Source organism: Amphiprion ocellaris, chromosome 9 (assembly GCF_022539595.1).
Source record: "Amphiprion ocellaris isolate individual 3 ecotype Okinawa chromosome 9, ASM2253959v1, whole genome shotgun sequence".
Lineage (NCBI taxonomy): Eukaryota > Metazoa > Chordata > Actinopteri > Pomacentridae > Amphiprion > Amphiprion ocellaris.
Genome location: NC_072774.1, coordinates 23,774,144 through 23,797,664, shown reverse-complemented (window position 1 = coordinate 23,797,664; position 23,521 = coordinate 23,774,144). Strand labels below are relative to the sequence as shown.

Below are 23,521 nucleotides of genomic sequence, written 5' to 3'. Positions count from 1 at the left end.
TCCAACTTTACAGCGACAATAAACGCATTTACAGGGTGGTAGAAAACAGTATTCTGGTCTCTGTTACTAATTAAACCTGCACAGCGGCTGCATTTATATATAACTCAGCTGTTTAAATTATGGCTAAAAGTTGTGCATATTTAGGCGACAGTTTGAGTGACAGGTCAGGACATGGCCTTTCTCTGCTCCACTCATGCTCCACCTGTTTGTTTGTTTTTGGATTAGCAGGAAGTTAAGTGGAATTCAGGCGATACAAACATTGCATCATCACTGGAACTCATATTTAATTAGCTGTTGTTGCAGCACACAATGCAGTGTTAATACATTTTAACAAACTACCAAAAGAAAATCTGCAAATCCTCTGCAGACATTTGACAAGCAGCTCTCCTAACATAATAAATAACCACAACAGCGTTTGTTTAAATGTCCTGTGGAAAAGTCTACTTCAGAGCCCACAGGCTCTTAGCAGGAACATGCAGTCAGTGTGGCTGAAATAAGCAGCGACTACATTCTGCCGCCTGCTGTGGGCTGTCAGAGGGCAGAGGTTTGACCCGGTGGAGAATCCGGGTTCAAACCACAATGTCAGAGAACGTCGGCTTGGTTAAAGCATCCCCAGCTTCACACTGAGCCTCTGCTCGGTGCTCAGCAGGGGTCTGACAGGCCGAAAGGGAAACTCTGAAAAGGGATCAATCAAAGCTCTGCAGCAGCGTCCCAAAGGTCCCAGCAGCCAGCGACGCTGATCTGATGGAGCCTTTCATTATACTGATGGACAGGAATAACAGAGCTACAGTTTGTTCACAGTTTAGCTGCACAACAACTTGACATTTGGTCTGAAGATTGAGTTTGTTTGAGGTCACCTTTAACTAAGAGCAGGTCAGGGTGATAGAGGCTCTGGCTCACTGTGATATGCTGCATCACAAAAACAGAAGCTTAAATTCTAAACTCCTGATGAATGAATCTCATTCAATACCAGAATGGATTTGAATATTTGTGCTTTTCTTTGTTGGAGGTGAGACACTAAACAGATTTGGAGCTTCTCTCTCATTTTCGGCTTCCATCCCTTCCAGCGGCGCTGAGTGGAACACCATGGAGCCTCTGAGGAGAAGCCGTTTGTCCCATTTGCATGTTTCATTTTGTCGAGACAAAGACGTGCACAAAGAGTTCTTGGAGAGAGATCAGGAGGCTTTTCTCTCCCAAAACACTTCTGTTGTCAGACTCGGGTGGATGTCAGTTTGTTTCAGGTGGATTGAGGATTCTTTTGACCAATCGCAGGCCGCCTTCTAAATGCCAAACCTGTGAAATATCCTGAGTGACCCTCATCACTGTCCTGCAGTCAGAAGCAATCAGCAAGCTTTTTTATATTAGAATCTTTCTGGGTGTTTCAGTTTTGGTCCGTTCCATGCGGTGATGATTGAAACTACCTCGTGTGAGTGTGAAGTTTATTTCTTTCCCTCAGCATGAAGCGTAATTTGGTTAAGATGAAAAGAAATGAAAAGAATTCCTTCAGAGGATTGTTCTGTTCAATTCACTGGTGTTTTAAACGGAAAGTCTAACACGGAAAAATGCTTCCAGAAATGGACTTATTCAAGGCTAAATGGAGGAACAGATGATGTCTGCCTCACACAGGAAGAGAGCAGCTTATTTATGTAGAGAATATATGTGTGATGCTCAGTGTGTCTGATTATAAAGGTAGTGGAGTGTAGGCTGGATGACTGACATCAGGTTGCTGCAGGTCTTATTCACCAGTTGCATTAAGAATTCAAACTAATATAAAGCTTTCAAAGTTTTTTCTTAGTTCAGGTGTTAAAATGCTGGAGAAATTCAACCTGCCAGCCAAATCTGCATTTTTTTTTTTTTTTTTTTTTTACTGTAGCCTGTAGCTGGCTGCTGTACATAAGATATGTACCGTTTCCCTTTGAGCAAGTGACCAAACAAGGCCAGAAAGTTTTTTTAGTTTAGTTGTTTGTATGTAAATATCTCAAACTACGTGAATTTATATGCAGGGAATCAGAACAAAGAAGTACCTGCTGTAATACTGAGTTCAGAATCTAAATGTGAGAGTTTTTTTCTTGGTTTTTTGTTTTTTTTTTACCAGTGGGAGAATAGTTTTCTGAGGCACTGATGAAATCTTATCATCCATGTGCGAGAACAATGCAAAATATTTATTCAGTTAAGTCTGTTGAATCCAAACTGGACCAAAACATTCATTTAGCTGGTTTTTAATTTGTCAATGCAACAAATCGGGAGTCACTTCATCGTATTCATCAAATGTGACTGCATGTATTATCAAAATCATATGAAGTGTAGAACTAAAGGAATCTTGTTTTTCTTCTGTTTATATTAGCTCTGCCTCCTTATTGACTCTGCTTGCTGAAATATTTAATTTTATTCCTTATCTTTCCTCCTTTTTCAGAGGCACTTGTCATTTTAGTTAGGTTCATTAATATAGAATATTAGCTTATGTACCACAAAGTTTGCAATTATATATTTATTCAAAAGCATTTTGGTTCCTTAAATATTGCTAATCTAGTCAGCATGAAATCCCACTTTTTCTGACATTATCAGGTTGAATTGAAGGTTCTTTTTTTTATTATTGTTGCCCAAAGTTTCTCTTTCATTGTAGATTAAACCCATAAAAACTCGTCTCTGTGCATGAAGCTGATCCCTTCCTGCCTTAAATGTCTCTGATGTAGAAGTTAGACAGTTAGATTACACCGCTGTCTCTTCTAGAACGAGCAGATCTTCTGTCTAATCTCATCCGTCTTCACTCGCTGCAGCTCGGCACACCATCTCACCCAAGACTGTCCACTGTAAAACTGCTCTATGCTGCACAGGCAGATTGTAATGTGGGAAAAGACACAACACTCCAAACACTTTAAATATAGTGGATTTGAATAAAGGACGTATTACACCACATATAGGTGTTTCAGTTTGGTTTGTAAGTTTCAGAGGAAATTCAGAATAAGAGGTTTGAATAAAGAGCAGCTGCTTCAATACGGCAGAAAGGAAGTGAGTCAGTAGAGCCTTTAACAAGCCCAACCTGTCATCACCTGACATCTGGAGGAGAGGGAGAGTGTGTGTGTGTGTGTGTGTGTGTGTGTGTGTGTGTGTGTGTGTGTGAACATGCTACTGTCAGCAGTGTGTGTCTTGTGTGTTTCAGTGTTCCTTCAGGTTTACTCATCAGCACTGTGGTCTAGTCTGTGTGTGTGTGTGTGTGTGTGTGTGTGTGTGTGTGTGTGTGTGTGTGTGTGTGTGTGTGTGTGTGTGTGTGTGTGTGTGTGTGTGTGTGTGTGTGTGTGTGTGTGTGTGTGTGAGAGAGTGTGTGACTCAGAGCGGATGATGGTGAGAGTAAGAACAGCAGTAGTGATTGTCGTGGTGCAGATAATAGATTGAATCATTCATTCCTCTGTGAGACAACAACTGTTTCCCCTCCAGGTGTTCTCATTGTGTTTCAATGTGTTTGTTTCAGTTTTCTTATCAGAACCAGAATCACTTTTTTATTGTCCAGTAGGTTTTCACATACAGGGAGCTTAACCTGGTGCATAACAGTAAAAAGTCTCATATAGTTTTAAAAAGTGTTGCAAGTCTAATTATCAGCAATTATAAGTCACAAAGAGTTCTAGAAATGCTTCCAGTGTGCAGGAAGTTAATTGGCAGAGAATGTGTAAATGTACACAGTCTGTAATGGAAACAACTCAAAGTGCAAAAGGATAATAATAATCATGTTCAAAAGCTGTGCGTTAATGCGTCTCTGGGGGTCTGTGGCCTTGTTGAAGAGCTCTGCTGCTGCTGTTGTCATTATAAACCCGTTTATTATTTAGAATAGCAGCAAGTATCTGTAGCATAGCATCACTGGAGCACAGTTAATTATAGTAGGGAGAGAAAGTAGCTTTACACTTCTGTTGTATTCTCATTATAAACCTGAACTTTTTTACAGAACAGGAGCAAGTTTCTTATATGAACATTCTAAAACAGATCTGACCACGGATGACACACATTGAGGTTTGTTTCTCTGTGCAATCAGTCGGTGAGTCAGAAGGTTACTGTAAAACCACCATCTGTTTTTACTGTACGTGGTTGTGTGTCACCATGCATGCTTCCATTAACAGTAACGTGTTCACGCAAGTTTCTGGTTTAAACTCTGATCATAATGAATATAACGTTTCATGCTTTTTATCCAAGTGAGCAGTGAGTCATTAACTTTCTGCAAACAGTGTTTTGGCAGCAGAAGGAGCTGCCACAGTGGATTTTGGCACTTCATGAGCAAACAGAATAAATACCTTGATAGATTGTGAACAGTGAATGTGACTGAGCAGGGTGTGTAATATAATATCATCTAGTTCTTAGGGAAAGCAGAGGTCATGACTCCATGTCTGGGATCACATCTCTGAAACAGAATTTCTTTCATTTAGCTAGCACAGAAAAAAACTACAACTCCGATAAAGAAACTACAAACATGGCAGCACAATAACCACAACCTGTCAGGCAGCGGGGGACTAAAATAACTAAGGCGAACTCACTAACAGGAGAGGATAGAGGGGAGCCTCGTTCCAGTGGGGCGGCAGGCAGGATGTGTCAGGGGCAGAGGGATGTTTCCAGGGCTGGGGTTCTGCAGGCAGGGACTTCCAAGAACTGGTCGGGGATCCAGGAACAGGAGGGGGGAAGAGTCCAGGGGGAGAAGGTCTGGTCAGCGGGGGGAATCCGGAGACTGGAGATGGGGAGCAGGGCTGGTGGAACCGGGCAGCTGGTCAGCGGAACTAGACAGGAAAAACAGGATTAGTCAGGCGAATTCTCACAGACAGACATGCAAAAGAGGCTAGACAAACTGACTGCATGAGCAGAGTTTACGATCTGGCAGGGTGTGGCGTGTGGAACCGGCTTTTATGGAGAGGATGGTCATCAGGTGTGCTGCACCACAGCTGTCCAGAGTTCTGGAGATGCAGGTAACCGGCGATGGGCGGCAGCTGTGACGAAGCGCTCCGCCGGGCAACAGAGGGGAGGGAGATCAGGTGGGGCTGAAGCTGGAACAGAGGAGGAGGCCCTGACACAACCACAAAAACTACCAGCTTCCTGCATGTAGTATGTCAATACTACATCTACACTATTTGTTCTTGTATTTCTGGAATAGAGCCTGAAGTGGAAAAAAAAGATTTTCTAGCATAATTGGGGTGGTTTTGTAGATGAGTGTACGTGCATAAAAACAAGTAAATAAACAGGTGTAAAACTGGGAAAGGCGTCCAAAAAAATCCATCCAGATCTGACTTTGTACTTGTCATGCGGAGCTTTGTGATGCTGATTTAAACTGTAAAACTAATTCGTTGTGTTGCCTCGTGTAGTGGCAACAAATGCATTCCTTTTTTCAGACAAATCTTCTTTATTTAGTGTTCCTCTCTCATTCTGCTGTGCACATGCAGAGCTGCAGGTCAACAAAGGCTGTGTCTTGTGAACACAGTAAAAACTAAACACTGTGTGTGTCCAAGAAGCCTTAAATTAAAGTCAGTTCTATTATTTCGACACTTATCCTGTCATTTAAAAATAAGAACCATGCAAGTTTTCTTCATGTAATGAGCAGGTAAATTAATGCAGCATGCTGTGTTTGCTGGACTGTTGCTCATGTGCACAGTAGAACGTAGCAGTCATGTATATATTGTGCAGCTCTATCCTCTGTGAAGGTTGAATTAAGCCCCCAGTGGCTGCATTACTGTAACTTTCATGTTCTTCATGTGATGCAAGCTGAGCCTAAAGGCATGTTTTTAGATAGAATCGCTGGAAAAGCAGCGGATAAAACATGTTGAAGAAATTCCTCTGACATCCCAGACGTCATAATTAAACCTTATTTATTATAAGAACTGGAATCAGTTGATCCCATAACATCAGAAGAGACAGTTAATTACTTTATTTCATCTTTCATCATGTGAGCAGCTTCCAGAATAATATATATATACAGGATCTAGTTTTCTTGAATGCTTTAATGCACTAACTGAATACTTGTTAAGACCTTAGATCTAAACTATGCACCTGATGCTTGGATTTGTGCTGAAACTGATTAAAATCTTACACAACGATGTGCTTATGGACGAGGCTTTCAATTACAAAACGTTTAACCCCACAAACGGATGTAATTCTCTGCTATTTGAGGTGATTTACCATTATTGTGACTGAGGCTTCAGCAAGAGAAGGAATCCAGAGTTTGAGAAACATGCTGAGTTTATTTGCAGCTGCAGATCTGATCATTATTCAGGAAAACGTTTATGCAAATAGTCAACTTTAAGTCCTAAAACCATCAGTTAAGTGGGTTAGTGTTAGGGTTAATAGAGTGTTAAACGTTTGTGAACTTTCAGGTTCAGGTTATTGCAAGTGATTTGCAACATGTCATGTTCTGAACACAGTGTGGTTAAAATAATGCTGCATTCGCTACCAGTTGTTAGATTTATCTGCAAATAAGCTTCCCTTTTTAAGAATTCAGCACATTTTGTACTTTTTGTGAGATAAACTTTACACACAAGCTACAATGATTTAATTATTGGGTAAATTTCTGCTCCACCATCTTTGATTTAAGCATAAAATATAGACATTCATATTGACATTTGTGAAATCTTGGCTTTGTGGAAACCGTTTTCTTGAGATTTTGTTGTGCAAACAGCCTCAAAATCCTGTTGACAGTAGGTCGACGGACAGATTTTCAAAACACTTTCTTTTTTGAAGTACTTGATATCTCCGGGTAGTTTCACAGACACCATTTTAAACATCGATAGTTTTAAAAAGTTTTAAGAAGATCGAGATGGTTGAGCAGAAGGAATCTGATGATTTGAGATGGAATTGGAACTCAATATACAGGAGAAAAATGTGATGTTCAATGTTTCACGCAGGAGAAAAGTTACTGCAGCCGTGAACTTTCGTAAACTTGCTGGTTCCGTCTCTTAAATTGCACAAAAAAGCATCTTTATCTTGATCTCTGTCTTTTATTTTGCTATCTTTATCAGATCAAAACTTTTACTATAGACTTCCACTTATCACCTTCTCTCCTGCACCTGTGGAAAGTTTAGTGTCTTTAAAGTTAGTTTCTGTTTGACGTTAGGTTCAAAGTTCGGTGTCTGAGTAATTCTACCTACGCACATCTCACCACATTAGCATGTAAATTTCCACTGTAAAAAAAAAGGACCTTCACTTTAAGTAGTGTTTGAGATTTTTGAGATATTGGACGAAATCCTACAAAAAGATGCCTTGAGGGTGGATTTGTAAAGGCCTTTGTGCTGCTGTAGTATCCAGACACCAGCACAGAGTCACAGCTCCTCATTCTGCAGTCGGAGGAGCCTTTTTGTTCTTTTTTTTTACTCGGGTTTGTTCTCTTTCCAGCTCGTACTGCTGTTAAACCGTCTGCTTTTTCTCCCACATACTTAATGAAAGGAGGTTTTTCTTTCTTCTCTTTCCTTTGGTCCATTTTCTCACCAAAAAAAGATTCTCTTTGGGAGCATCTGGTAGAAAGTCCAACGACTTCAGACCTCATTAGGTTATGTTAAAGATCATTAGATAAAACAGAGACAGATAGAGTAGTTAGACTGAACAACTCTGTGTTTGTGTCATTCACTGTAAATGTGTTTTAAGGCTCACACTTTAAACGCGTCGTCTCAGTTGTAAAACGTGTAAAGTGATGGATCGAGTGCAGTTTGAAAATGGTGTTTAAATGTCATCAGCAGGATGGAATGAGGATCTGATGGAAGCAAAACAGCTGGAGTGACTCACACATCTGCATCCTGACAGCGAGCTGCTTTTTCCAAATGAAGCTGAAAATGGGAGTCATAATGAAAAATAGTTTAGTTTGGTGTGAACTGCAGTTATCTGAAGCACAACAGAAAGTGAACTGAATGTGGAGGGAAACCAGCTTATATCTCCTCATTTTAACTGAAGAACCGTACAGTGTGAGTTGTTGTCGTGCTGTTGAGGTTATTGTGCAGCTTTCTGTGTTGCTGCTGTAACGAAATAGAAACACGACCCGAGGGAAAGCACACATGTTCCGGCTGCCGCTGTAATGATTACATGGACAAACCCTCTGCTGGAAACTCTCCGCTCTGTTTCTGGGCTCTGTGATGCTGCCCAATTAGTTTACAGCTCCTCCTGTCACTGGAAAGAAATCATCCTCTAAACGGTAGATTCTTATAATTGCTGGACGTCATCTGGCCAATAATGATCTGCAGACAAGGACACAACAGCCACCAGCAAGAGAAGAAACCCGAAGTAAGAGATGGTGTTGGATTGGGAAGAAGAGATGAAACCAAAGAAGGAAAGACATCTAGAGATCTGGGGATACGAGGCTTCGCTCAGCCTTGAAGATTAGATGAGGACATCTGGAGGGAGATCAGAGTAGAGCTGAGGAGGTTCAGCATCTGATACCTGTGGATGTTTTCAAGACACATCCAGCTGGTGGAGGAACCTGAGGTAGATCCAGAACTCAGTGGAGGCATTCAATATCTCATCTTACCTGGGAAATGGCTGAAGAACTGGAAGATGCTGCTGAGACAGATGTTTCATCCTGCTGTCATCTTGACCAAGTCTAGATAAACTGATGAAGATGAATGGAGGGACTCTGGAGGTCACCTGTTGACTGTATCACCTGTTCTGCTAGATAATTGCAGTTTTATTTGAAATGTTTTTAGTTTAAGGTAAATTTGCAAATTTGCGAGGCAAAGTCTTGCAACGAAGACGATTGTTACCAAAAACGAGAAGATATCTGAGCCTGTTTTCTTCTGTCGCAGCATCGTAAACTAGAAAACACAAGCAGCAGATCCTGATCAGCCACAGTTCTGCTGGTTTCATGTTCCATATTCATGTTTACTGCAGCAGTCACATTTCTGAGGAGGTGAATTTTGACTGCAGAGTTATGGAAGGTTCATGTGTGGGCTTCCTAAACAAATCTTTAAATTCAGTATTTTCAGGAGCAGAGTTTCTTGAACTGGAGAGTTCTAACGTGAACCTCAGAACCGGGTCTTTTTCTAGTTAACAAGTAAAGATCAGGCAAAATGTGACCTCACAGAGCATGAATGTCCAGACTATGATGGGTTAAAGCTGAATTCGTTCTTCAGCTTTGTTGTGTTTGCATTAGATAAAAAGAAGCCGACAGTGTGTTTCTTTATTATTGTGCATGTCAGATTCAAAACCTTCCTTTTCCTTTGCTAAATTTAAATCCCACACGTTCCCTTTTTTACCGCTTTAGTCCCATGAATGCACGGCTCTTAGAAAACAAAACCAGACACGGTTGTCATCACTGGACTGGAGCAGATTTGATCTTTTCAGATGGTTGAATTCCCTCCTATTGCAGCTTGTTGTGATGTGTTCGACAGATCTGCGTTTCAGGGTTTAATCTGACTGTGTGGGTTCCTGTACTGAGCACTCATCCTCCTCTACAGGTCGGCGTTCGGCCTGTTACGCCGTCTCATCGGCTCTATAGAGCTTCCACCAAGAACAGGTCACACGCTGGATTACAGATGCCACCAGCTAAATGGCGATTACACGCAGCAGTACAGTGGATGTTCCCATTAACCATCCAGGCCATCCCAGCCTCCAGAACATTCAGCTGAGCTCCCACGTTGTCTCTGCCTCTATTTCTGTCGTCTTTCTATTTCCCAACCTGTGGAATTTAAACCAATTATCATCCTGCAGAGGTTAGCAGGTTTCTGTGTTTCAGGTGTGACTGTGCTGTCAGTAGATCTTAGGTTTGTCAGGTTTCTGGAGTGTGAAGCATCATTATATTCTGATAAAGCTGAGGAACCTCCTGAGTCTGTTCAAGCTTCTGGCATTTTGACATTTCCTGTTATTGTGTGAACCATGCAACTCATTGTAATAAGAACATGGAAGCTAATCTGCTCACGGGGCCTCCAGCTGCTTTATTTGCATCTCTGCAACAAGTTGAATACAGTTTCTGAGGTTAATTTCTCTTTTATTGGACAGTTGATAGTGAGGCAGGAAATACAAGTGGATGATATGACATGCTCGGCTGGAATCGATCCATCTCCCATCATCGGATGACATTAAACAGTCACATTCTCATAACTTCTGTTAAGGTTGCAGGAAATTAGATGCTGGCAGGTTTTCCGTCGGCCCACACTCCTTCCATCATTAATGCACAGAGCTGCTGCTGAGGTGGATTGTTCTGCTGCTGACACTCACTCAGTGACTCATCTGGATTAGAATTGAAAAGTTTCACTTGTGGCTGTGTATCTAAACTTCTACAGGATCCCACATCTCTCAGAAAACTACCTTCTAAACACCAGTGTACAGTTTAGAGCTGAAATTCATCCAGAAGACTGATCCACAGTCAGACATCGATGTCAATCAGCCTCTGTGTTAAATGAAGTTAATATAAAACCAGCAGCAGCGAAAGAACAACTTCAGGGATGTGCATTTGGCCTTGATGTGATTTATTTTCTGGTAAAAGTAAATGAATTAATTAGGCCTTTTATAAAACTATGTAGAATGTCTAAAGACAAGGAAGTTGGGGGTTTTATTACTTTATTTTCCAGCATGAACACTGGAGTTTCTGGATGTTCTGGACTTTCACTGCTTTTTAGAAACCAGTGGGTTGTTTTTTGTTCTTTTTTTTTACTGTAGTTCCTCTTGTGTGTTTGTTGGTGGACTGTTGTTGCTGGAATCCTGCATAGACAAAGAGTTTTTATTGTCTTTTTCCTTGCACTTGCCTAATTGCAGTTTTCAACCCTGTTTGCTGGTGTTTTTCTATGGATTTCAAAGCAGATGTTGTTTTGGTCACAGCTCTTGAGCAATCTGAAGATCCTCTTTTGGTGTCGCTTGACTCGGTTCCCATCAAGATTCAAAATGAAAGTAAACAGAGCCTGCTCAGCATTATTCTATAAGCAGAATAGAACTGCATGTTGGTTGTTTGAAGTTCACCTGCGTTTGCATTCACTGAGTTTCTCCACTCATTTGTTTGGGTTTTTCCGTCAGTGGAAAAGTTCTCAGCCCCACCTGGAAACTGTTTCCTCTCTATCAGTGTCCACAAAACTTAAATGTTTGAAGCAATCAAAGAAAGAAGCAGAGGAGAGCTTGAACCTGCAGCAGGACAAAACTTTACTTGTAAAGAAATGATGACAAACGTTCGAGTTTTTCTGGACAGTGATATAAGACTTTATAGAACAGTTATATCCCCAAAGAACCTATTGAAGTACTCTCTATGTATATGTGTATGAGTGTATAAATATATGCATATGTGTGTGTTGTTGTGTCCTTTCTTCCCCTTTTCGTTAATGTGTATTTTCTGTTTTATCCACTGACACAGATATACTGAATACACTTTTACCCTCCCACACACACACACATGTGAAACCACCTGGACACTCGTTTTTGCAGACTTCACTACTTAGAATTTCACCCATGATTGATTTGTTGCTAACTCCATGTTGATTAACATATGAAATGTCTTTTTACTACAGTATGGCAGCATTTTTTGACTGTAAACTTTAAGCTGTTAGGCTCTAACACCTTGGAATTATTTGCTTTGAGCTCCAGTTATCAAAGGTGTATTCCCCATTTGATCACACTGAAGTACTTAGAAGCATTTTTAAATGGAAAAAAAATGATGCTGTGTGCACTAAATGTATTGTTGGTTGGAATATGTGTCAGTTGTCTTGTGATATTTTCTGAAAATATCTGTATATTCTGTATAATATTATCAATGTCTACTCCATTGCTACTACAAGTGGGAGTTCTAGCTGCTAGAAGTAATTTTAACTGGCACTTTCCTCAGGGATACTTTAGCATCAGCACCTCCAGACTTTGTGGAACATGTACAGACTTAAGCAACAGAAAATTAAATCAACATCATATGCATTTATGTACTTCATTTATGTACTGAATTTTGACAAAAATCAAAAAAAAAATTAGATTTGGCAGACATACACAAAGCAAAAAATAAAAACATTGATGCAGATTTGTTGGTATAGTTTAGGATTAAAAATCTCAAAACTTTCTTCTCTTGTGTTGCTGTTCAACTCTTTTCCTCCATGCCTGACTGTAACCTTCGTATTTCTTCCCTCTCCAGTAAAGTACATGCGTGAGGCGACTCCATACGTGAAGAAAGGCTCTCCGGTGTCAGAGATCGGCTGGGAGACGCCTCCTCCAGAGTCTCCTCGCCTCGGCAGCCCAACCATCTCCTCCTCAGACCCTCCCAGTTCTCCCAGCTCTCCCAGTTCTCCCAGTCAGCCCTCGCTGTCTCTGAGCGGCGACCGGAGGTGTATCCCGCTGAGGATGTGTTACGTAACCAGAGCCATGACCACACCTGACCCCGACAACAGGTAGCACTCACCCGAGACTCTGTGTCTTTTTTAAATGACCGTCATCTGCATGCTGCTCCTGTTCTCTACAGACTAATGAGGAGTTCATTGATTAACTGCTCACATAGTTCCACCAGCCGGCTATCGGCTAATAGTTTAAAGATTTATTGCTTTGTAGGAACAACCTGATGTGCAACACACAAGATGGGAGAATGTGAAAAAGTCTAGGGCAAAGTTTTAAGCCATCCATCCATCCATCCATTATCTATACACCGCTTAATCCTCACTAGGGTCGCGGGGGGGGGGGCTGGAGCCTATCCCAGCTGACTCGGGCGAAGGCAGGGGACACCCCAGACAGGTCGCCAGTCTGTCGCAGGGCCACACACAAAGACAAACAAGCACTCTCACATTCACACCTACGGGCAATTTAGAGTAATCAATTAACCTCAGCATATTTTTGGACTGTGGGGGGAAGCCGGAGTACCTGGAGAGAACCCACGCATGCACAGGGAGAACATGCAAACTCCATGCAGAAAGATCCCGGGAAAGCCGGGACGCGAACCAGGGACCTTCTTGCTGCAAGGCGAAAGTGCTAACCACTACGCCACTGTGCAGCCCCAGTTTTAAGCCATTTTGTGGGATATAAAGAGAAGAGGAAAGAACACAGACAATTTCCAGCCTTCAGAGTCAAACTGAAACATGACTTGCTACACATATTATAGCTCATTATGGAAGCTGACGGTTCTTTCAGTTCTGACTCACCTCAGCAATATAGTTTATCTTTTCTTACAAAAAAGGTAAGAATTTAAGGACAGTGGCATCGTGAAAAAGGTACATTAGATATAAGAAAAGCACAGTTAAGCCCCCGACTGTTCATATTCTTATCAACATTTGATTTATAGTGAATTTTTCTTTAACCAATAATTTTTTTCCATCTGGAAATCACAAAGAAGTGACAAAAGACACATTTGTATGGAAAAACCATGTCCAAACTCATTCATACTCACTGAAATTGTTGTGAACTGTTGATTCTACACTTCTCCAAATGGTCCTGACAATTTCTGCCAAGTTCTGGAGCATTTTAATCTGCTGCAAGGGCTAAAGCTTGAGTTAAAGGCTATAAAGTCATATCCAAGTGTGAGCATCTGAACACAGACTGAACAAGGCTGATCTCTATGAACGTCGACTTAGGAGGACTAAAGTTCTCCAAGATAAACTTAGAAAGGCTCATCTGGACAAAGAAGAAGGATTTTGATCATCAGGTCTGTGGTTGGGTGAGATGAAACATGGAGTTGTTTGGACAAATGTGCTGAAGAAAAGGAGAAGCATTAACCCTTAAGAACACCATTTGCAATATCAGACATGATGATGGGAATATAACGCTCTGTCTTTTTCATCCAATGGACCAGAAAACCTTCTCAAAGGAAACAGAATCATGAGAAAAGAGGACGACATTAAGATTCCGGAGGAAAACATCAGACAGTCTGCAGAAAAAACTGCTCGTTGGGCAGCATTGGAACAAGACAATGATCTGAAACGTGCAGCATTACAGGTCAAGAAATGATTAAAATAACACAATATGAACATTTTGGAGTCCAGACCTTAATCCATCCAGAATCTGTGGAGGAAACTGGAGACCAGAGTGACAAAGAGGAAACCTTCAAACTGAATGAGCTGAAGATCATCACAAAGACGAGCAAAATCCCCGCGGCGTCGTGCAGAAAGACCGTTAGTAATTATAAGAACTGTTCGATTGATGTGGAAGAAAATAATGGCAAAAAAAAACCACCATTGAAATAGCTCTAATTTATCATCACCATCTCTAACACTGTGTCTTGCTGTCTTTTGTCACTTAAAGTCATTTCCAGCCAGAGGAAGTCTATTGATTAAACAGAAACCTATAAATAACGGGGATGAGTGATTTTGGGCTTAACTGTGAGTCATGTGACAGACTTTTCTTCACTGACAAACGTTCCAAAGTTCAACCCAGAGATGCTTTAATGAACTAAAGATTAACCAGTTCTTCTGCGGTGACAGACAACAGCGACGTCTCCTTCTGTATCCTGAAGGATTACTTAAAGTGTGTCTCAGACCTTCTCCAGTGTTTCTTAAAGAGCAGCGTTTGAAGTGGTGTTTCTATAATTCCAGCCAGCGGGGGGTCGTCTGTTAGCAGGCTGATGGGTTGTTAATCTCACGGTGACCCGGTCAGACATCACCAGGCCACAGTTACTCCTCTTCCTCTTTATTTCACTAGTTTTAAACCTCAGTTCGTCTGCTTTCTGTCCCAGTCGTCTCTTCCTCTGCGTCTCCATTTTCAGTCTTTTGTGCTTGTTGGTGTGTTTCGGCCTCTTCTGTCCTCTGCCATTCTTTCCTTTCAGCGCCTCTCATTGTGCCTCCAGCTTTGTCTGTTATCTGTCGCATGTCTGGATCGATTCTCTCTTCCATCTCCTTTGTCTTCCCATCATTGTCGCTGTCGATTTATTCCTTGTTTCTGTCACCGCATCCTCATTGTTCCGTCCCTCCATCTCTGCATATGTATGATTTTAGACGTCTGAGACGGTTGAAACTTGAAAACTTCAAAGTGGCGACTTCAGGGGGAGTTAATGTTGGATGCTGAGCCTGTAGAACAGAAACACACAGGAAATCAATTAAACAAACACTTGTGCACAAAATAGAAAACAAGAACATTATCCAGCAGGCGGTTCTTTGTTAGCAGGAAAAGTTCAATAAACTTAAGATGATGAGTTGAATCAACATCCTGATGATTGTTACACTCAGACTTCTTTCCTTGTTTCAGTTTGAAGAGTTCATAAACAGCAGCTTCTGCATCACATTCAGCATTAAGATGCATTAAGATGGTCATTATGTTCAATTATACATTTATATTAGAGACTGAAAATGATACTAGCCTTCATTGTGTGTTAACCTTCTGAGGCCCAAACACTTTCTGGGCATTTTTCTGAAATTTACATGTCATATAATGTCCTGCTACTCTATGGAAGCAGCACAACATAAGCTAGAAGCAGATAGGATGCAAACATGTCATTTTTCAGTTTAACAAATCGTTGTTATGCTGTGACAATGATTTGTTACAGCATAACAATGTCACAAATCATTTAAAAAGTGGAATTTTTCAGATTTTTTTTTATTTTACAAAAAACTACAAAACAGTTTCCAAAATCTACATACTAGATATTTTACTTTCATATAATCTCTTTTGTTCTCTTTTTTTCTGTTTTGTTGTTTTCTGTCTTATTTCTGTTGTTTTGTGTCCCTTTGGTGTCCTTTTTGTCTTGTCTTTGTCATTTTTTGTTGTTTTGATTTTCATTTGCGTTGTTTTGTGTCTTGTTTTTGTCATTTTCTGTCTTGTTTTGTTGTTTCGTGTCTTGTTTTTGTCATTTTGGGCTTTTGTTTTCTGTTGTTTTGCGTCTCTTTGTGGTGCTTTTGTTTCCTATCTCCATGTTTCCTCTCCAGACTTTTTCTCTCTACTCTGCTCATCAGCTGTAGAAAGATGTTTCACCATGCTGAATGTATCTTCTAGCAACTTGCTCCTCTGTTCGCTGTTTCTGAGCCATGCTGCATTTATTTTACTGATCCAGTAGGTTTGATTTTCCCTTCAGTCTCTTTAAGTAGTTTTCATACCTGATTCTTCTGTTTTCTGTATTCAGTCTGTAATTCATTTGAAAACTCTCTGGATTTTTTTTGGGTGACTCTTCTTCATATCTGAAAGCGAGCGGATTTTTTTTTTTTAAGTATCTGGAGCCAATTTGTTTATTTTAGGCAAGTTTATAAATGAGATGTTGAATCTTTGGTGTTTCAGTTTAAGTTTAAGCCATGTGAAAGTTACCAATCTGTAAATGTTCCTCCTTGTTCTGCAGCTGAAAGTTTAATCCTGACTGTTATGGTTGAAGCATTAAACCATTTAAGAGCTCTACAGAGTTGAACATTCACTCTGGTGACCTTAACATTGACTTTATTGGTGAGACAGTTACAGAAGAGTCGGGGTCGATATCTCATATGGTGATGGCGAGGTTTTACTCTGCAGATAACACTGTTTTGTGGTTTGATAAAGCCTGAGGGCAGATTCACAGATAAAGTGAAATTTACCTTGACCAGCATGTTTTTTACGAACTTCTTTTCTCATCCTTGCCGGGCCAAATTCCCCTTTGACTTACCAGTAAAACTTTAGTAAATGTTTAAATGGAAGAACGCCCAAGCTGAAAGATGTTACACTGAGTCCATCAAACTGTAAAAAGGTGCTGACATTTATACCGGATGTTTAAGATAATGAGCTGAAGTTAAACATTTAGGCAAAACCGAAGCTTCTCTATGCTTTTCTTATTTTGGGTTCAGGGATAAAATGCTTTAAGAAGCTTTATGTTAAGTGACAGGAGAATCTGCTGCAGCATTGAATCCCTCTGAGAGTTTCCTCCTCATTCCAGCAGATGCTGTTTAAAGTGTGTTTAGGCCTGAGAGGAGATAAAGAAGAGTGAGATATGAATAAAGGGAGACACGTACAGTGATGAAAGAGATCATAAAAGGCGATGTGAGGAAGGAGAGCAGAGGATGAAGAACGAGATAGACAAGAGCTTTAGTTAACTTTAGGATGAAGACAGACTCGATTTATCTTCATATTTAAATATTCAACGTGCTCATAAAGTTTTTCACCTTAACATGCAACCTTAAATGTCTGTGTTAACTGGTTAAATTTATATATGCAAACTACCATTCAAAAGTTTGAGGTCACTTAGAAATGTCCTTATTTATGAAAGACAAGCAGTTTTTTTTCAATGAAGATAACATTAAATTAATCAGAAATACAGTGTGCACATTGTTTATGTGATAAATGACTATTCTAGCTGGAAACGGCTGATTTTTAACGGAATATCTACATAGGGGTAGAGAGGAACATTTCCAGCAACCATCACTCCTGTGTTCTAATGCTACATTGTGTTAGCTAATGGTGTTGAAAGGCTAATTGATGATTAGAAAACCCTTGTGCAATCATGTTAGCACATGAATAAAAATGTGAGTTTTCATGGGAAACATGAAATTGTCTGGGTGACCCCAAACTTTTGAACAATAGTGTATATATTTTATGAAGAGACGAGTGCGGGGGCGTCGGATATCTACAGGAACGTGCTGCATTCTTTCTAATGGCCAGCAGGGGGCGACTCCACTGTTAGCAAAAATAATTCCAATTCTATAGAGATCCATGAGAAGAACACTCACTTGATTTATTACCTCAGTAAACATCTCTTTAATGACTTTAGGGTCTCAATTGTTACTTTCAAATCTCTTGTAATACAGAATGATGTTTGATTTAAATTATCGTGCTGTTTAAAGTAATACAGACGTTAAAGCAGAAGGTGTTTTAGGGTTTCATAGGCTATTACTTAACCAAAGAATGATGGTTGTCAGTTCTAGTATTATAATCAGTTGACCATAAAAATTGATAAGCCTTAAACCTGCATTCATTCATATGGCCAGCTGGGGGCGACTTCTCCAGTAGCAAAGAGAATTCTGACAGTATAGAAGTCAATGAGAAAGTGGCCCTAATCTCCCTTGATTGGCTGCTTCAGCGAATATTTTTCCATCAACGTTTTGGTTTCAATCACTCATTTCTAGCCCACTTCAATATAGTATGATGTTGATTTTGTAAATTATGGTTGCATTTTGAGTAAAACAGGGTCCTTATCATCGACACTATCATGTGGCTCCAGAATGGTTCTCCACGGGCCAATAGACGTCATATTCATCTTTTAGATAAAATCTGTGCCTTCAAAGTATTATATTTTACACTTCACTTAATTTCTGGAAAAGGCAAAAAAGAGGAAAAAAATAGTAAAAAAGAGTTATTTCACCTTTTTTTCACCAGGGTTGAGCTGAAAACTTATTTAATCAGATGTTGTTATGCAGATAACTTGTTCAGTTACAGATCACATGTTATTATCAGGTGTAAATGAGGCTTTTAGGTTAAAAAAAACTTAATTTCATTCATACTGACTGCTATCACAAATACAAAATTACCCTTGAGGTGCTTCAGAATCTACACATCATGCAACACTGACTATTCTTAGAATGAGAATTTGAATAAGAAAATAAGTTAATGGAGATGTGCCCTTTTTTTAAAAAAAATAAACAGCAACAAGAAACAATACAGTAAAGACGTAAGACAGCAACAGACTCCCTGAACACTCTGTATTCTGTTAGAGTTAGTATTTTAATGTAATCAGAATAATGTTTTATTTTACAGAAAACATAAGAATGTTCAACTCTATTGGCACTCGCCCTGTTGCTTTGAGACAGATATTTTATCATGTTCCTTCCTGGTTCTGATGTATTTGCAGACAGACTTAATGAATGAATATTAATAATCCAGTCACTGTGTGGATCATCTGTATTCTGGAACTGTTCCACCAGGCTGGAACATATTTTCTATATTTAGTAATAATCCTGTGAGAACGACTTTGCTTTGATCGATCAGAGACTCAACTTCATTCAAAGGAACAGATTTATGTAATCTATAGTCACAGCGTTCATCTGGACGTCCTCGCACTGGTTCCTCACGTTCCTCGTGTTGCTTGTGTTCTCCATGTTCCTCATGTTCCTCCGCCCCACGTGTTCTCCATGTTACTCATGTTTTCCATGTATGTTCCTCATGTTCCCTGTGTTCTCCATGTTCACCATGTTCTCCATGTTCCCTATGTTCCCCATGTATATTCCTCATGTATGGTCCTTTTGTTCCCATTGTTTTCTGCATGTTCCATATGTATGTTCCTCATGTTCTCCATGTTCTTCGTGTATGTTCTTCATGTTCCTCAATTTCTCTATGTATGTTCCTCAAGTTCCTCATGTTTGTTCTTCATGTTCCCCATGTTCCTCATGTCCTCCATGTTCCCCAATGTGTGTCCCCCATGTTTCTAATGTTTCCATTGTTCTCCATGTGTGTTTCCTATGTTCTCCTGCTGCATGTTGACGTAATTTTTGCATCTTTTCTTCTTCAGACACATTTTGTGTGCAAATTCTCAGACAGCTGTGGCACTTATCAAATCAAATTGCAGGACAACAGTTCTAGTTGCTTGTCTGTGCAACAGTGTTGGTGATAAAAACAAATTTGTATTTACATTAGATGTACAAATCTGCACACAGCTCTCCATCCATTACTGCTGTTATGCCATTACACGTGTATGTTAATGTCACGGCACTGGAGAGATTAATAGTAATGGTATGAAGATGGCTCACACTCCTGCAAAGTACCATCAGACACAAAGTCTGTATCGTTTTAAAACGTTGGCCAATCACATATCAAAGTAAACGGTAGACTTTACTCTTCCTGATATTAATGGTTGTTTCTCTGTGGATAAAAAATAAATTTTGTTTTGGAATTACAGCAAAATCTGCATCGTCTCCAGCCCAGCTCTGATGTTACGTCCAACTCTGTATGAAAAATAAACAAAAAAATAGATTTGCTTCCATTGTGATGGTTGAGTAGTTGGTTGGCTGTGCACAGTGTTACGGCCCCACAGCCTTGGTCTTCTCTCTGTTGCTCTTCTCTTGCAGGTTTCTGGCTGGGCAGAGCCTATAATCACCTCACCTGGTACACCTGTTCAGTGTACCTGGTTATATAAGCTGACCTGCTGAGCCAGAGCTCTCTCTGCTTCTCTCCTCTCACACCCAGCCATCCATGCTCTCCTTTGTTTTATTTTGGTTTGCTTTACACTGACAACATGTACCACACATTGACCACCCTCACACACCACTGATGTTTACTACCACACCTCATTGCCGTGTTTTTGTTAGTAAATAATCTTTTGTTGCTGTTAAACCTCTCTGTGCATCTCCACTGTTGTTGCGGCCTAAGAGCCAGTCATAATAACATAAAGGCAGCAATGAAGGTCTAACGGCAAAGTGACTGTTGGGGGAAAACATTTACCTGATTTTCCATTTCTGCAAGTAGCTTCCTGTCTGTGAATACAATAATGACATTTATTTCTGTTAGGCAATAAATAGATATTCTCTAAGTCATAGAGCATCCAACTGTCCTGGTTCTGATATTTCTCCTGTAGATCTATGGAAACATGCTGAGATACATGTAAAAACATGCAACACCCCTTAATAATACATGCTTGTCTTTGACATAAAGACTAATATAAAAAAAATCCTATAAAATGATGAGGGATCTGGATAGCCCAACCTGTCTGAACAGCCTTACAATGGCAAAGACAAGAGTTTAGAGGTAAAGGTATTGAAATTACCCTGAAAATATCCTCAGACTCAAAGGCTTAAACAAATGTGTGTTGCTGAATTTACATAAAGACTTAAGATGAGTTTTTTTTTTTTTTTTTTTTTTACAGTCCAGCTTTATTTCTGATAGTTTGAACATCATGTGATAAACACTCCAGAGTTTAAACTCTTCAAACATGTTCAGATCGCAGCATGAAGCCAAACTGAACAGTTGATTATCATGTTTAGTCTTTGAAAAGTCTAGGACAGGAATAATGGGCTCCCTTATTGTGCCTGTATTATTCCCATCCCTCCACTCAGTGCACTGGGCAGATTACCTTTGCTTTACCTGCTTTTCTTTATGCAGCTGAATATTTCATGCTGCACCATAAAGCGACCCAGTGCTCAGCTTTATGCAGCCACGCGTACCTTTTTAAAATTCATATTCACCGAGCACACAATCAAAGAGCCATTCAGAGAGATCGAGAAGCATCTGCCTTCCTCTGGAGGCCAGAAACTCTCCCATATGATATAAGCAGATTAGTTATGGAAATTCAGAGGAGACGGATGCTATCACATGGCCCAGAGAGGCTGCTTCATGTTCCGAACTGACTTGAATGAACTCAGATTTCAATGCACTTCATTCCATAGTTGTGACCGGGTTCCCATTATCATCGGATGAGACAAACGAGCATCTGTTGGAGCTGAAGCCTAAATGGATAACAGCCGGGGTTGGGAAACTATTAGCCGACACCAAATTGGGGTTTCCTGATAAGGCCGGCTCTGTGTTTTCAATATTCAAAGAAGGATTTTGTTCATGTGGGGTTGTCAATCATTAAAGTTTAAAGTCCCTGATGATAGCAGAGAGGTTAAAGCTGTTCCAACTCTTCTTATCTGTTCCTCCAGACAGCTGGAGCTTCACTCTCCTGATGCCCGACACACCGTGGTGCTGCGCTGCCCCGACCAGCCGGCTGCCCTGTCCTGGTTCTCTGCCATGCACGCCGTCACCTCGTCGCTGGCTCAGGTCTGTCTCTGCTCTCATTCATTATGCAGGTAGCTCTCGGCACCATTAGATAGTTCACGTGTTCGGTGTTGTGACGCATCATCCATCCTGACACCCTGTCATGTGACCACAGCGGGTTCTGGCCGAGGTCATCCAGAACACGTCCAGAACCGGAGTCGCTGGCAGCAAAGAGATCCGACACCTGGGCTGGCTGGCAGGGAAGGTAGGAGAGTTTCACTCATGTTGTGAGGACAGGAATCTGTCCAAGTTCACAAAATGTAAGAATTCAGTTTCAGGGTGAAGACACGACTTTGTGTGTTTGTGTGTCTGTATAAAACCCAATTAATCTCTGCCAGCTGTGATGGTATGTTTAAATGTTTTTTATGATATGGATTATGATTTATGAGTTATTCTTGTTGGAAAGTTTACTTTGCATTGCATATTGATTGATCTTGTTTTGAGGTGAATCCTTTAAAATCAATTAGGTTTGACTACGTAAAAAGCATTTAGTAGGGAGGTTAAGTGATTTTTGACTTCAAGTCAGGATGCAAAGGTCCCCTTTGGCATGGAAATACCTTAGGGCCATAGAAACAAATTTATCCTAAGACACAAGTGAGATCACATTTTGGCGGCCATTTTAAAAATGGCTGACCATACCTGAGAGGCCCATATCTTTGCTTTTGTTATAGCTATAATGACACTTGGTGTCGAAGTGTACATTTTTGGGGTCAAGGAATCCAATAAAATAGGTTCCAATACTAAAAAAAATTAATATTTTCCTTACCATGACAATTGAAGGTAAAATATGCAAATAATTAAAAAAAAATTGTTGATACTATTGCTCAGCACATCAGGTGAAATACTGCATAATATGCGTTAATTAACCCCTTGATGCCTATTGTCAGGAATTCGCAACATACCACTTTCATTCAGGCTGCAGCTGAGATAGCGTATCCATTCCCCCAATACCGGTTTGTGCATATTCGATACGTACCTCGGAACCTTTTGCAAGCACTGGTTTCTCTTAGAACCTGTCAGAGTGGGACCTAATTATTAGATATCTGTTGTTATTATTATTATATATCTGTTCTATGTGTAATACACAAATTAGCAATCTCCACTTATTTTAGCATCATCTGGAAAGCAAAAACACACAAAAATGTTTTTTATTTAATTGTAAATAAATACAGGCGTCAAGAGGTTAATAAAGAGACTAAGGTACAGGTACACAAACTGGAATCCCACACACTTTCTAACATGCAAACATAAATTTATTAAAGCAACGTTTCAGTACATTGCTTTCATAAATTTATGTTTGCACGTTAGACAGTGTGAGCATGATAACAGTAAAATAAAAATACTCTAAAAGCTGTGATGGAGCTCAGGACTCAACCTGATTAATAATTCTAAGTAATTAATGAAGTTACTGCTGTTGTGCAACCTGCATAAATGTGTACAACTTCATATTGATCCTGCTGCTGTCTGTCTGATGCTTGCAGATATTTAATAAACTCAGAGGAAAAACTCCTACAAACAGCTGGAAGCAACAAACTGACATTCAGCATCTCACCGGTTCTGTCTTTATCCAGTAAATTTTTAGTTTTACAGACCTTTCAGTTTGTAATAAATGTGAAGTTATAGAAGAAAGTGAAGGAGGAAAGTTTGCAAACTATCTCTGGTTCTTTATGTGATGATTTTAGATCAATATTGGTGATGAAATGTGGAAAGAAAAAAAAAACTCCCAAAATCACTTCACACAGCCTAATTATGTTTTTGTTCCTGTCTGCTGATGCGACATCAACAGATCCGACTTGTGACAGATTGAAAATGATACTTTAATGTCACCAGGTCCGACTTTATAAGATTTTCACTGTATTTGTTGTGTAAAAGTGACCAAGCTGCTCATCCAGACACGTTCAGTTTACCAGACAGGAGTTAATGTCTGTGATGGGCTTTAATAACCTCCTGAGATGCCGTTTGTGTTGTCTGTGTGCAAACGCTGGGTATTTCT

At 40.1% G+C, this 23,521-nt stretch overlaps 1 protein-coding gene across 2 annotated transcripts in view; it reads left to right on the top strand.

The window, feature by feature from the left end:
* The window catches only part of sntb1 (syntrophin, basic 1), a 48,115-nt gene that overhangs the window by 2,625 nt on the left and 21,969 nt on the right, over positions 1 to 23,521 (top strand). For both annotated transcript variants that reach the window (XM_023287333.3, XM_023287332.3), the window contains exons 2-4: positions 12,050 to 12,302; positions 21,414 to 21,531; positions 21,644 to 21,733. In XM_023287333.3, the coding sequence (XP_023143101.2) occupies positions 12,050 to 12,302; positions 21,414 to 21,531; positions 21,644 to 21,733 (461 nt within the window). The remainder of the gene's footprint in view (positions 1 to 12,049; positions 12,303 to 21,413; positions 21,532 to 21,643; positions 21,734 to 23,521) is intronic.